Source organism: Emydura macquarii, unplaced genomic scaffold (assembly GCF_026122565.2).
Source record: "Emydura macquarii macquarii isolate MOO-44397 ecotype Brisbane River unplaced genomic scaffold, CSIRO-AGI_Emac_v2 contig_1119, whole genome shotgun sequence".
Classification (NCBI taxonomy): Eukaryota; Metazoa; Chordata; order Testudines; family Chelidae; genus Emydura; species Emydura macquarii.
In genome coordinates, this window is record NW_027131256.1 from 14,025,134 (window position 1) to 14,040,077 (window position 14,944).

The 14,944-nt window shown below is 45.0% G+C and overlaps 1 protein-coding gene across 6 annotated transcripts in view; it reads left to right on the forward strand.

The window, feature by feature from the left end:
- Nucleotides 1-14,944, forward strand: part of BBX (BBX high mobility group box domain containing) — a 177,729-nt gene that overhangs the window by 152,969 nt on the left and 9,816 nt on the right. For 5 of the 6 annotated variants that reach the window (XM_067546196.1, XM_067546199.1, XM_067546194.1 and 2 more), the window contains one exon: nt 14,578-14,775. In XM_067546196.1, coding sequence (XP_067402297.1) covers nt 14,578-14,775 — 198 coding nt within the window. The remainder of the gene's footprint in view (nt 1-14,577; nt 14,776-14,944) is intronic. The other variant, XM_067546195.1, reaches the window with a different exon arrangement.

The window sequence follows — 14,944 nt, forward strand, 5'->3', positions numbered from 1 at the left end:
TACACCCCCTCAGTTCCTTCTTTCCGCCCATGGCAGTTACTGGAACGGCCTGCGCTTCCATTGCAAGTGCTTTATTCCCCGTGTTTAAACCTTAAAACTAGGGGTTTTTGTGTTAGTTAGATTAGGAACTGCTGTAGTGATAGTTAGACACTTGAAGATAGTCTAGCTTAGTTTTTTACTGGGAGCGGGTATGCTCCGGTGTTGTGGCTTCAAGCCGTGCACTCCGGGAAGGCTTTCCCGCTAACTGACCCCCACTGCCTAAAGCGTGGGGGGAAAGCTCTTCGTAAGTAAGAGAACGGATCGTAAGGCTTTCAGACCTCCGGAAAATCCACCTGAAAGCCTGGCTCACAGAGCCCCGAGCCGGCTCCGAGCCAACCGCTTTGCTGCGATATCCAGCGTGCTACCGGTACCGAGAGCACCGTTGGCACCGACCCGATTCGGCACTGCAGAGACAGAAGCACTTGGACTCCCCCGCAACATTGGAGCAGGCGGGGTGGAGCACCGATCCGCACCGAGGTCGGATCACAGAGACTCACTGCAGGAGCCAGCGTCTCCAGCCAGGGAGCCTCCCCTGACTCGAGGAGTGGGAGAGCCCCTCGGCACCTACCGGTTTCGGTCGCCGAAGGGCAGCAAGAGCCTTGTTGGCCTTGCATACACCGTCACCCCCATACCTTCATGAGAGAGAATGGGCTGGTGTTATGGAGAGGAAGATCTCCTGCAGACTGGTTTCCTAGGTAGAGCAGGAACGCTCCCCTAGAAGTCATCCCAGGCCGCAGTCGCCAGATCGACCTGCATCGAGGCGGAGAGCAAAGTTGCCCACCCAACACCGGTCTCGACCCCCCCGGCACCGGGTGAGGTCCATCCCACTGCTCTGGCACCGAAAAGTTTGCCAGCAAGTAGGTGCCGCTGATCCCGGTCATCGGAGACCGTCTCAGTACCGAGGAGCCAAACGGTGCAGAACCCGGATGCCGGAGACAGACTCGGCACCAAGGTGTTCGTTGGGCGGTGCAGAACCTGGTCCATTCCACAACCCACCCCTCATCCCCGGAGTTCGCAGAAAAAAGGGACTGAGGGGGCATAGGGCCGGCAGTGCTTCATATACTGCTGCATGTGCACGGGACTCCAGGGGGCACCAGAGCCGGCCCTACGGGGTCTGCTAAGGGGAAAAAAGTTCCGGTAGCCGTGCACAGAGGCGTGCACATACTTTTAGTGGAATGGACATGAGCAACACATTTTGAAGAACATCAGTTACTGGTAAGTAACCTTGTTATATGCACCAGCCTTGTTATTCCAAGTGGAGTCTCCAACACATTTCAAACCAAATGCTCTGCTTTAAGTAAAACAACAAATTTATTAACTACAGAAAGATTTTAAGTGATTGTAAGTCAAAGCATAACAAGTCAAATTTGGTTAAGATAAATACAAGCAAACCGCATTCTAAACTAAGTTTAACGCTTTCAGCAACCTTACAAACTTAGGTGTTTCTCACCACAGGCTGGCTGGTTTCCCTTCAACCAGTCTCCCCTTTGGTCAGCACTTCAGTTGCTTGGTGGTGTTCGTAGATGGAGATGAAAGAGAGAGCATGGCAAATGTCTCCTCTTTTTATAATGTTCCTTTTCCCCTCTCGGGCTTTGCCCCCGCTCAAGGTCAGGTGATAAACAATGTCCTTATATGACTCATTCATGTCCTGAGACAGTGAGCATTACCTCATCATGATTCCAAGCTGCCCAAGGGAAGGGAGATGACTCACTTGAGAGTCCAGTTGATACTCCCTTGATGCCCAGGCCAGTTCTTTGTTCCTGGAATGCTGAGCTGGGTTTGTCCTATATATGCCTTGATGAGGTGTGAATTTCCCCTCTGCTCCTGGAGAGTTTTGCCTGGATATGTTTCAAGCCATGAGGACACATCTTTGGGAATATTACATAGTGAAGTCTCATAACCATACACATGATATTACAACAAATATATTACTATAATAATGATCAGTACATCATGAGCATTCCAGTGACCCCTAATGTGTCATACTTTGCATTCAACAATATACCATTACATTATAAGGGTGACCTGACCATGAGAATGCAAGATGTCACAACTTGTTTGTGACAAAATGTAACAGGAGCATGCTGTTCTGCTTCTTCCAGAATCACAACCCGGGATCAATTATGGACACATTCCTCATTCCTTGAACAGGCAATCTGTTCTATGCGTTTCCGCCTATCCCACTCATTCACGAAATCCTGCTGAAGATCAGGAAGGAAAAGTCCTCCATAATTCTGGTAGCCCCAGCATGGCCCTGCCAACACTGGTACACCACTCTGCTCAATCTCTCAGTGGAAACTCCTATCGGTCTGCCTCTGGTTCCAGTCTTGATCACTCAAAACCACGGACACCTTCGTCACCCCAATCTAGAGTCTCCCCGTATCATGGCGTGGAAACTCCATGGCGGAATCCTCTGGAACTAGAGTGCTCAGAACAAGTCAGAGAAGTCCTCCTTGGCAGCAGAAAACCTTCCACCAGGGCCACTCACCTAGCTAAGTGGAAGAGTTCTCCATCTGGTCAACGCAGAAGGGTACTCTGCCTGCATTGTCATCAGTACTTTTTCATCTTGGTCTATCTGTTACATTTCAAACAGCAGGGACTGACGGTGTTGTTGATCAAGATCTACCTGGTGGCAATCTCGGCGTTTCATCCCTGGGTTGCAGGCCATTCGGTCTTTGCCAACCGCATGGTGGGGCATTTTCTTAAGTCTCAACAAGTTATACCTCAAACGCATCAGCCAGTTCCCCAATGGGATCTCAGCCTTGTACTGTCAAGACTGATGGGTCTTCTCTTTGAACCCCTGGCGACATGCTCGCTTCTCTATCTATCCTGGAAGGTAGCTTTTCTAGTGGCCATAACTTCAGCCAGGAGACTCTCAGAACTCAGGGCCTTCGTGTCTGAGCTTCCTTATATGGTTTTCTTCAAAGACAACGTTCAGCTGCGTCTTCACCCGGATTTCCTTCCAAAGGTAGTGTCACAATTCCACTCAAACCAGGACATATTCCATCCAGTTTTCTATCCAAAGCCATACACCAAGAGCTGAGGCTGCATTCTCTGAATGTTAGATGGGCTTTGGCTTTTTATATCGAGAGGACTAAACTCTTAGGAAAACAATTCAGATCCTCGTAGCAGTAGCAGACAGGATGAAAGGCCTTCCGGTATCATCACAAAGAATCTCTTCATAAATCATGTTGTATATCAGGATGTGTGAGGACTTGGCAAAGATAGTGGTCCCAGCACTGACAGCTCACTCCTCAAGGGCATAGGTATACTCGGCAGCATTCCTCGCTCAGTTCCTGATCCAAGACATTTGTAGAGCTGTGACATGGTCGTCTGTTCACACCTTTGCGGCATGCAGTGCTATTACACAGCAAGCCAGAGACAATGCTGCATTTGGTAGAGCAGTACTGCAATCTGCAGGTGATTGAAATCTGACTCCTCCTCCTTGGGATCTGTTTGAGAGTCACCTACTTGGAATGGACATGAGCAAGCACTTGAAGAAGGAAAAATGGTTACTAATCTTCTGTAACTGTTGTTCTTCAAGATGCGTTGCTCATGTCCATTCCAAGACCCACCTGCTTACCCCTCTGTCGGATCCAGCCAGCAAAAAGGAATTGAAGAGGCCAGGGGTTGGCAGGGCCCTATATATAGCACCATGAAGGCACAACTGCAGGGGACTCCAAAGCCAACTCTACGGATACCACTGGGGGAAAAACCTTTTGTCAACTGTGCATGCGGCACACACACCTAATTGGAGTGGACATGAGCAACACGTCTCGAAGAACAACAGTTACGGAAGTTAGTAACTGTTTTTTGTCATTGAAAACAAAGAGATCTGACTGAATATATCCAGAGAGCAGATCTTTGGAGAAAAAAGGTGCTATTTTTACATAGTCAACTTTTCTTACCATCATCACTCTCTTAAATAAAACTGGCATTTGTCTTTCATGTTAGAGGAGAATGCTATGGGCCTGATCCACTGCCCGCTGAGGTCAGTGGAAAAGCCTCCCATTAACTCCAGTAGGTGTTGGATCAGGCTCTATGCTATCAAATGAAGTGGTATGCTATAATCATTAAAGGGAAAGTTATATTCCACATGCTATCATTGTTTTGCTTTATAAAGACTTCTAATTAAAAATGTATTATTTTAAAAAATAAAATATGTAATATTATTAATAATCTGTGGGTTCATTCCAGTCTCAGAAAAAGAACTTATTCCACAAAATTGTCAGCAAATATAAGCACATAAAGGAGAAGTTTAATGTTCCGGAAAAAGGTACTGGTGCATTAATCAGTCAAGGTGTCTGGCCACCTTCTCTCTCAACTCAGTCTTCGGTAATGCTTCCATGCAGATGATACTCAGTTCTATATCCCTTTCACTCTTTTGCCCCTTACCTCACTTTCTGTCTGCTTCAACTTCACCTGCTTCTGGCTCTGGCAATATCTTCCTTTGTTTTTATATTCAATAAGCTGATTAATTGAAGAGCTCCCCTAATGACAGTTCCACCTCCTTTGCTCAAATCTCACCATCCCCTCTGCCGTCAGGCGCTCAGTTGTTGAAATTGACTCTGAATTATTTTTTATCTTTTCCGTCTCCATCCCTCCTATAGCAGACACAGTCTTGAATACTCTTCTGCCAAAACTCATATCCATGTCTCATCTCATCACCTCTTGACTGGAGTAATACCTGCTTTAATGATTTCCCGGTGTCTCATTTCTACAAGCTACATTTGTCCAAAATGTGACTTTTTTTTTCCCACACCAGTACCCAGGAATACATCTTCCTCTCCAACCCTCCATCTCCAGAAATCCTTACTGGCTTCCTGCTCTTTACAGAATCCAGTTGAAAATCACCCTCCCTACTGGTCACATTCCACCAAGGATTTGCTTCTCCCTCCACCCAACCCTTAACAGCTCTCCAAGATCATTTCTGTCTCTGCTCCAGGGGTCTGATCCTGCATTCCCAGCACTCTCAAAACTCCCATGGGACTTTTCAGGTGAACAAGTTGTGCAGAATTAGACTCCAAGCTGTTGACCAAGCCTTTCACTATATATATTTTTTCCTCTTGTCTTCCCATACCGATTGGTCTTTCACCAGTGGACAGGAGATTCTTCTTCCGTGTTGACCTTACTGCATGGAACAGCCTCTCTCACTCTTTTTGTTTAATTGACTCCTTGAATCTCTTCAGATCCCATTGCAAGACTCCTCTGTTCACCCCTGTCTGACTCCTGACCCTCTTTCTCAGATAATGCAATTTAAATCCTACTCTCCCAGTTACCCTGTGCTTAATCCTTCTCTTTGGAGCTTGGCCTTGGTGCCCCTTTCATTCCCTGCCCTGTTGCATCTACTGATGTTGTTGTGCCTGTGTGCTGCATTGTGACCTGTGTGGCCTACTTATGCTATATTTCGGTGCATAGACTGTACCCAGCTGTGACGCATTCAGTGATAAAGAAATGTTGTGTGATTAGTGGTATATAACATATATATATATATATATAATATATAACAATATACAGTGGTATAACAATATACAGAAATACAGATTGAACTGTGTAGGGAGAGAGACCTATACTTAGCCCTGTGCCTAAGTACCACTTCGCAGTTTCTTAAGCCCATACCTAAGTATGCTGTACTCTTTGCCTTTCAACCTCTTCCTGTGTCTTCCTCTGTTAAAACCATTGCCTATTTCTTCTTTCTGTTTTTTTAACCTCTTGGATTTATTATTTTGTATTGTGAGAACCAAAAGATTACTTTAAAGGAAAGCCATTCTACATGGATTCTCAGTGGTTCTGACACAGATTTTTTTAAAGAAATATGACTCGGTATATTTTTATACATTTTATTAAATCTAACGATCAAAAATAAAATAAAGAAAACATATGGCTAAGATTAAACCCCTACCAACTCCTCTAAACTAAGGATTAAACAATACAGTTGTCAAAACAAAGTCAAATTAAGAAAAGTCACCAAAGCAAAGTGTTAGTTATTATTCTGAATTAGAACTAAATCATCAGATTAAGATATGATCATTCCTTATAAAACCCAAAATAAGAAATCCAAAGAGGAGGCTGTCCATTCAGGGCATGTTTACACTTCCAGCCCAGATAGACAAATTTGTGTGAGTGGCGCTCAAACTAGCACACTAAAAATAGCTGTGTGGGTGTTTTGTCTTGGGCTGGAGCTTGGGCTGCCAAGCCTTCGGAGTTGATGATAAACCCTGCTTATGATTTTGCCCACAGCAGTACAGTCAGTTTATCTGGTTGAGTATCACAGTATTAAAGTCAAATTATCAAGAGTTTTTTAAGTGGAGTCTTCAGAGTCAATTAGCACTTCCTCTTTAGATTTCACTCAATCTAAATTTACTAGTTTCACTAGATTTCACTGTTGCATATAGTGATTGGTCTGCTTCCTGTTCCTCTTCCCTCTTCTCCCTCTCCTCCCGCTCTTCCCCCACAAGTTTAATACCCCACTTCTGGTACTTGGAGGCTAACAGCTTCTGATAAGCAGAAGTGATAGCTGAGAGCTTCTATATGCTTTTACCACAACTAGAAACACATGCACAGATGGAATTATTTTTAGGAGGCCAGATTTTAAGGTGAACTAAATCTGGAGATTATTTCTTGGCACTTTCCCCTGAGGTCTTGAGAAGTGCTAATGCACACATGTATACAGTCATGTACACAGACACACCCTCAAATAAAAAAAAGAAAAATCGAGAGATCTCCCACTTGAAGACAAAAGCTTCTAGAAAATGGCAATATAAATTTCATTTAAAATAGGGAGAATTCATGTTTATACTAAAACCTGGCCTACACTTAAGAATTAGATTGACCTTGCTACATTGTTTAGGGCAGTGGAAAATGTTGTGCCCTGTGCTATAGTTAGGTCGACTACTGTAGACGTAGCTAGGTCAATGGAAGAATTCCAATGTCAAACTAGCTCGGAGAGGTGGAATAATTACATAGATGGAAACCCCCCTTCTGTCTATGTAGAAAGTGTCTACACTACAGCGCTTACAGCACAGTAGCCACCGTACATACTATCTTATACTACCAGGTGTATATTATACTATGTATACTACATACTATTCCTATACTACTAGGTGTATGCTATTTCTATCACAGTATTTTATCCCTTGTCTGTTTTCTCTTTTAAGTGTTTCCTTTTTAACCTGTCTTGTTTATTCTTCCCTTTCGCCCTTGCCTTATTTGTGTATTTTATTATTTTTTAAAGACAACAATATTATCTGTTGGGGGAGACAGCAGAGGATAGGTTGGGAGAGTGGATTGGGAATGAGAGTCAGGAACTTCTGCGTTTTAATTGTGGCTTTGCCTCACTCACTCTCACTTCATGCAAGTCATTTAATTGATCTTTGCCTCCAGTTTCCCTCTCTGTAAAGTGGGGATTATCCTTATCCAACTCATTGGGGTGATTCATCAGTTAATGCTTGTAACTCACTTTGAAGATAAAAAGCACTGAGTGCTAAGAGTTGTGTTGTATTACTTCTGCAGCAAACTACAACTAACGAAGTAGTCCTCATACAGAAAGAAGTGTACAAATGTTGCCCAACAAAGGAGTTTGGAGTGGGAGGGGGAACACACTGGCAACTTTCAAGGAGCCCAGTAATGTAACATATTTGTGTCTACAGCCTCCAGGTAGCCAAGCTCATCTGTGTTAAAATGAGCATAGCTGTGGGCAGCCTTTTATAGTTCCTTGGGCTGCATTTAGTCCTCAGACCATCACTCCTCACCAGCCACTCGTATTGTGGGGACTTCTATATACTGGGTGAAATCCTCCTTTCATTGATATCAGTGGGGCCAGGATTTCACCCATTGTTTGTGTCCCAGTTCAGGGCAACAGCACCTATACTCCCCATCTGTAGTCCAACAAGGGCACCCTAGGCTTCAGGCTGCCCTGGCCGTTACCTCTCTTGAGCGGAGACACACATCTCACTCTCTTCTGACCAGAGTATTTCAAACAGCACAGTCCCCTGAATGTACAATAAGAGCGTCTGCCTAAGCAGACCTGCTTACTTTCTCTTCTGAGACTAATAACAGAGTAATTGCCCCCAGATGTTCTTCAAGTGCTGGTCCCTATATATATTCTGCTGTGGGTACGCATGCACTCCATGTGCCCGGAGCCAGAGAACTTTGAAAACAGTGTCCATTGGCTCTCTTCATGCCTCCGACCGAGGAGATAAAGGCTGGGCCAGACCAACTACCTCTCCAGTTCCTTCTCACTACCGTGTGGTCAGAGTCAGAACCTCCAGTGTCTGAAGCTTCAGCTTTTTCTGTGAATATATTTAGATATCTGTAAATATTTTTTTTAAACCTGATAGTTTTAGTTTTTTATAGGTAGTAAGTCTCCCAGAGCTGAAGAGCCCTACCCCTCCTCCCTCCCAGATCCCTGTTTGGATACTGGACTATGCCTAGGACTCTGGGCTTCAAAATTTGTGCTTCCTTCCCACATTCCTCAGTCAGCAACAATCACCAATGCTGCTTGTACTGAATTGAAGAAGCCTACATCGTGGCAAGGTGCAGTGTCTGCCATTCGTTCCCCAGCCATACCCAGGAAGGGCAAGAACTTAGCTTTAGGAAGCACCTGCTGGAAAAGCCCATGAGGCCGCAATCAGACCCTGTCTGGAGGATCCCCCTATATATTAGTCTGACTCAGCAAGAAATGCGCCTCTTGCCATGAGCTCTGTCTCATGAGATCCCTCGGTGCGGTCTTATCTGGAGAGTAGGGCTCATCCCCATAAGCAAGAGACTAAGTCTTCCTCCAACTTTGAAGATGCCTATACCGAGCAAGTCTAAAAGTTCAGCCCAAGAGAACTTAGTACAGCCTAAGTCTCCGAGACATGACGAGAGCCCACAAGTCTAGGGCTCCATTGGCACCGCATCTGATCCAGTGGCACTAGTGCTTCCAGTACCGCCCCCCCATCACAAATGCTGGGATCTCCTGACATTGACAAAGACTGATCACCAAGATGATTGGTTACCCATGGTACCGTCTTTGTCTTCAACAGCCATGGCACAGACTATTTCTACAGTGACCCTCGCGGTTTGGGTGGAGAGGACCCTTCTCGCTCCAAGAAGAACCAAGACCTATGCTCCTCCTGAGGACATCTTCGCTCTCTCAGACCCGGAGCCTCCCCCTCCAATAAGTCCCTCTCCATTGAGAGAGGCTATAACTCCAGCAGGAGAGTAGGTCTTTCGGAGGAGTCTGTCTCCCATTCCATCTTTGGGCTATGATTTCCTTCCAGCAGCACCAGGAGTTCCACCATTGGAACCGGAATTGGCTTTCTCTTCATCAGGAGATTCTGAAGTGCCTGATGAACTGTTATTCCCTCCTCCAAGACACACCTTCCTGGTCAGAAGACCTAGACCAGCTTGTGCCCAACGTCCACCTCATCACCTGCTTCAGAGCCGTTGGTACCTCATGCCATGGGACATCTGCAACCCACATTCATCCCATCTTATTGGACCTAATGGGGGCTGTGGAACTAGTACTATCCCACAGAGTCAGTCCGGTCTGCTAAGAAGCCACTTCTTCCGTACCCTCTGAGAGGAAGACCAGAGCGTTCCACAGATCCTATTGAGGAGGAGGAAAGGTGCAGGATCCAGCAGTTTCACCAAAATAGATAAGATTGCCTCATCTGGAGGCTAAGATGGCAGTGATTCCAATGTTTCCATCCCTCCCACCCCATGATGACTATAATCAATTTCAGGAACTCCTTTGCAGAATTGCAGAGGAGTTGCAGTTTCCTCTTGAGGAGATTCAGGATCCTCAACACAAGTTTCTGGGCATTCTTCAGTCCTCCAGTTCCATAAAATAGAGCTCTTTATTAATGACGCCATCCTAGAGCCAGCTAGAGTGGACTGGCATACCCCAGCTGCCTGTGCCCCTACTTCCAAGAGGTCAGAGAAATGGTACTGTGTCTCAGCCAAAGGGGCAGAAATTCTGTTCTCTCACCCTACTCCTAATTCTTTAATGGTTCAAGCTGCAGTGGAGAGATCTAAGCAACAACACCCTGATCTACCCTAACTGATAAGGAGGGTAAGTGTCTCCTCTTATTGGGAAGGAAGGTCTTTGCTTCTTCTAGCCTCCAGTTTAAGATAGCCAACTACAAAGCACTAATAACTAAATACAACTTCCTGAACTATTCTAAATTTGCAGACTTTACTGATGGTCTCCCACATCAAGATGGAGCTCGTTTCCAGGCTCTCATAGAGGAAGGCAAAATGGTTGTCAAGACCACTCTCCAGTAAGCCGAAGATGTGGCTGATACATCTTCCAGGGCAATGACTGCTGGCATCATAATGGACCGGGAGTTGTGGCTCCATGCTTTGAAGTTTCCCTGGGAGGTCCAGACAACCATAAAGGATCAACCCTTTGATGGGACTCATTTATTTAATCAGAAAATGGATGAGTCTTTACACACATCAGAGGACTCTAGGACTACCCTCCGCTCCTTGTGAATGTATACATCTGCCCCAAAAGATAAAATTCCACCAGCAAGCCTAGAGTAATGGCTTGGCAGTTCTTCCACCAGAAATCTTATGACCCACCCTGTAAGAGGCAGAGGGTTCAAAAGACCTGCTTCCCCACACCTTTCACAGGAGGTTCCTCATCCCAATCCCAGACCTCGGCTACACGTTATTTTTGACAGCAGTTTGCAGCTCTCAAACCACTAAGTCCAATACTTCCTGATTCCCACACACCCTTTGGAAGTTGTCTAGCACTCCTTTTCAACACCTGGAGTGCAATAACAATGGATAAAGGGGCACTAAACGTCATCTGCTTCAGATATACGATAAGAGTTTATGTCCCTACCCATCCAAAAACCCCTTCTTCACGCCCTCCTGGGAGCCACTTTGATGAGAACATTGTCAAACAAGAAGTGGAATCTCTCACAGCAAGAGCGATAGAGTGGGTTCCTCTTCGGTTCCAAGGGAGTGGTTTTACTCAGTGTATATAGAAAGGAGGACAGTTGGAGATCCATTCTTGACCTCCACCATCTCAGCCACTTTATTTGCAAACTCACGTTTTGCATGGTCATATTGATGTCTATAATTCCATCTCTGGAAAAGGACATGTGGTTTCAGCTCTCGACGTGAAGGATGCCTACTTTCATTTGAACATCCACTCCACTACCAGATGCTTTCAGATTTGTGGAATCCAACCTACAGAGTATTCCCTTTCGGCATTGCTACCACCCCCAGAGTTTTTACCAAGGTGCTCTCTGTAGTAGCAGCCTATATCAAATGCCGTGGTTTCACTGTCTTCTTTTACTTCTGTGGTTGGCTCCTTTTTGCCAGATGAATTCAAGAGTCCCTCATGTCAACTTTGACAGTGCTAGAACGCCATTTATCTTTGGGAGTCAGATTAAATGCTGAAAAATCCATCCTCACTCCTACACAGATTTTACATTTCATCAGGGCATCCTTAAATTCAATCACAACAAAGGCTTCCCTACCAAGGGACAGATTTCAGGCTATGAATGATATCATAGACTAGGTCATAAGCAACCCGAGTGCCTGTTAGCATTTCCTTCCTCACCTCCACACCAGACAGGATGATCATTACCAATGCATCCCTGATGGGCTGGGGAGCCCACATGGACAGCCATACAGCCCAAGGCACCTGGACATCTCAAGAGTCTAGGCTGCACATCAATGTTCTAGAACTATGAGCAGTTTGAAGGGCTTGCGAAGCCTTCCTCCCGTTCACTTGAGATAACTATGTCCTCATAATGTCAGACAATATCACAATCATGTTTTACATCAGCGAACTGGGAGGCATGAGATCTGTCCCTCTGTGTGCAGAAGCAGGTCAGTCTGTGGAACTGGTGCATCAACAATCAGATTACCCTGCTGTCATTCTATCTCCCAGGAAACTAGAATGTCCTAGCAGACTCTGTCAGCAGACACTTTACTGTCTACCATGAGTGGGAACTATGAGACTTTGTGGTGAACAATATTTTTGCTCGATGGGGGACCCCCAACAGGGATCTATTGGCCTCCCAAACAAACAGGAAATGCAACGTATGCTGTTCCAGCGGAGTCGTACTCTCAGGGTGACATTCTGCTCTTTTCATCGTCAGATCATCTGAACTATCCCTTCCCTCCATTACCATCCCTGCCTCGAGTTTTATGCAAGATTTGGCAGGACAGGGCACAAGTCATTCTCATTGCCCTGAACTGGCCCAGACAATTTTGGTTCCAGATCCTCCTATTGTTGTTTCGGGCACCTGTCATTATTCCAACATTTCCCTATCTTCTGACCCTGGGGAATGAGCAGATGAAGCATCCCAAGCCATGTGCATTTCATCTCAGAGCCTGATTTTTGGATGGATGTCATGCTTAGAGCAATCATGTTCTCAAGCTGTACAGAACATCCTTTCCAATAGTAGAAAGGATTCCAATAGAAAATGTTACCTAACCAAGTGGACGTATTTTCTCTCTGGACACATCAAAGACTTGTACCCTCAGAAGCTGCTGATATTCCTCTCATTCGGGACTATATTCTTTCCTTAATGATAGTTGGTTTGTCTATCAGTGCCTTAAGGGGCTACTTGGCAGTAATCAGTGCATTCCATCCACCTTCATATGGCTACTTGATCTTCAAACACCCACGGAATAGCAGATTCTGGAAAGACCTAATTAGAATCTTTCTGCCTATAAAAAAGCCTACACTCAATGGGACTTGAACTTTATTCTCTCAGTACTCAGTAAGCCTCCTTTTGACCATTAGCTTCTTGTTCCATGACTCTCCCATCCATGAAGGTCTCATTCTTGGTAGCCATCACCTCAGCCAAGAGTGTTGGGGAGCTTGGAGCATTGACAGCGAATCTTCCTTACACCCTATTCCATAAGGATAAAGTTTCATTATGTTTATGCCCTCAGTTCATCCCCAAATAGTCAATTCACTTACCTGAGTACTTCCCAAAACCACGTGCATCCTCAGAAGGAAAGAGGCTCCATTCCCTCAATGTTAAGTGAGCCTTGGCCTTTTACTGCAGAGAACAGAACCAATCAGGAGGTCTCCTAGACTGTTTATCGCCATAGTGGAAAGGGTCAGGCTGTATCCTCTCAAAGAGTCTCAAAATGAATCTCTGGCTTTACAGTATTTTGCTCTGCTATCAGTTGTCTAATCTTTTTCCTCCTCCTGGGGTAAGAGCGAGCAACATCCATGGAATCACTTCAAGAGGTGCCTCTACTTGACATCTGCAAGGCAGCTATGTGGAGTTCCATCCACGCATTTGCGAGACACCATGCCTTGGTACAGGACTTTTCTACTTTTTTCTACTTTTCTACTTTTCTACTATTCAGCTCTGCCATCTACAACTACACATAGGGACCAGCACTCAAAGAAGAGAAGGTTATTTGCCTTATAGTAGATGGAGGTTCTTTGAGGTGTGTGTGCCCTCTCTGTGTTCCACTATTTGCCCTCCTTTCTCTCTGCTTTGGATCTTCTCTGATTCATGGTAGAGAAGGAGCTGGAAGGGTGGTTGGTCCACCCCACCCATTATTTCCTGGGTTGGAGGCACAAAGGTGAGCCAGGTTGCATGTGTGGACCAATGGATGCTACTTTTAAAATCAGCTCTGGGCATGGCGTGCATGACTACCTGCAGTGGTAATTCAGGTGGGCAACCACACATCTCAAAAAACCTCCAGTTACTGTAAGGTAAATACATTTCTCTTATAAGGTACCACACAGCACCTCCCATGCAGGCCTATTTTATTCTTAAAGTAAAAGCACTACAGAGAACAATAAAAGAACCTACACACATGCTAATAAGCTTATCAGAGTTAACCCCCAACACTAACATAGGCTCTGGCAGGAGCAGTCCTTCAGAATCCTACCCAAGGAATTTACATCTGGTTTCAAGCTCATTACAGCTTCAGATCAGTACCAGCACATAGATTTATGGGTCCTCCAAAAGCCCAGTCCTTCCAATCCTACCCTAAGGAGTGGGGCCCTCCAAGGACCCTGGATCCTGTCCATTTGCTATTTATCCAAAAATCGTGTGTGTGTGTGTGTGTGTGTGTGTGTGTGTGTGTGTGTCTCTCTCTCTCTCTCTTGGTCCCTGGAGCATTTGAACTAACAGATGCAAACCTCTTCAGGGGATGGTTTCAGGGGATAACTGGAGGAATTGCATTGAGTTCCCCTCCTCCTAGAGGGGTTACATACAATTCCACAATAACATATACACAGTTGTGGTTTTAATACAATAAAGTTTATCTTAATTCCACAAGGTGTGTCCAGGATATTATCAGTCTGTCACAGTTTGTACTCACTAGATCCTTTTAAAACAATAGAAACTTGAACCTCAGAGAAACCTGCAAGATCTTGTCCACTACTATTCCCCGCAAACCAAAACAAATACTTCCATGACTCAAACCCTGCAAGTTTCATGCAACCCCATTAGTGAGTATTGTAAGTGTCATGTGCAGACAGATATGAATGTGTGTATAGTTAGAAATTCTACTGTTTTACATTTGACTTGTAATTGTAACTAACTTGTCCTATTTCAGCCATACACACAGAAGACAAAAACCCCAGTGAACCTGCAAGGAAGAATAAAACTTCTGTATCTGTCTCAAATACTCCAGAGCCAGCATTGCTGCATGAACCTTTAGTTGGTAGCCAAAAGAGGAAGGCGAGGAAAACTAAGATCACACATCTTGTTCGGACAGCAGATGGCCGAGTGTCGCCAGCAGCAGGTGCTCAGGGTAAGAAGAAGAGTCTAAATTTATGATAATTCTAGATTGTTGAGACTGGTTCTGAGGTATAAGTAAACTAGTAGGAAAATGTACCCCTAGTAGGAAAGAGGTCATAAGGAAAAATAAACATGTAAAAACACATGTACCAATCAACTCATGCCAACTAGGGAATCAATAA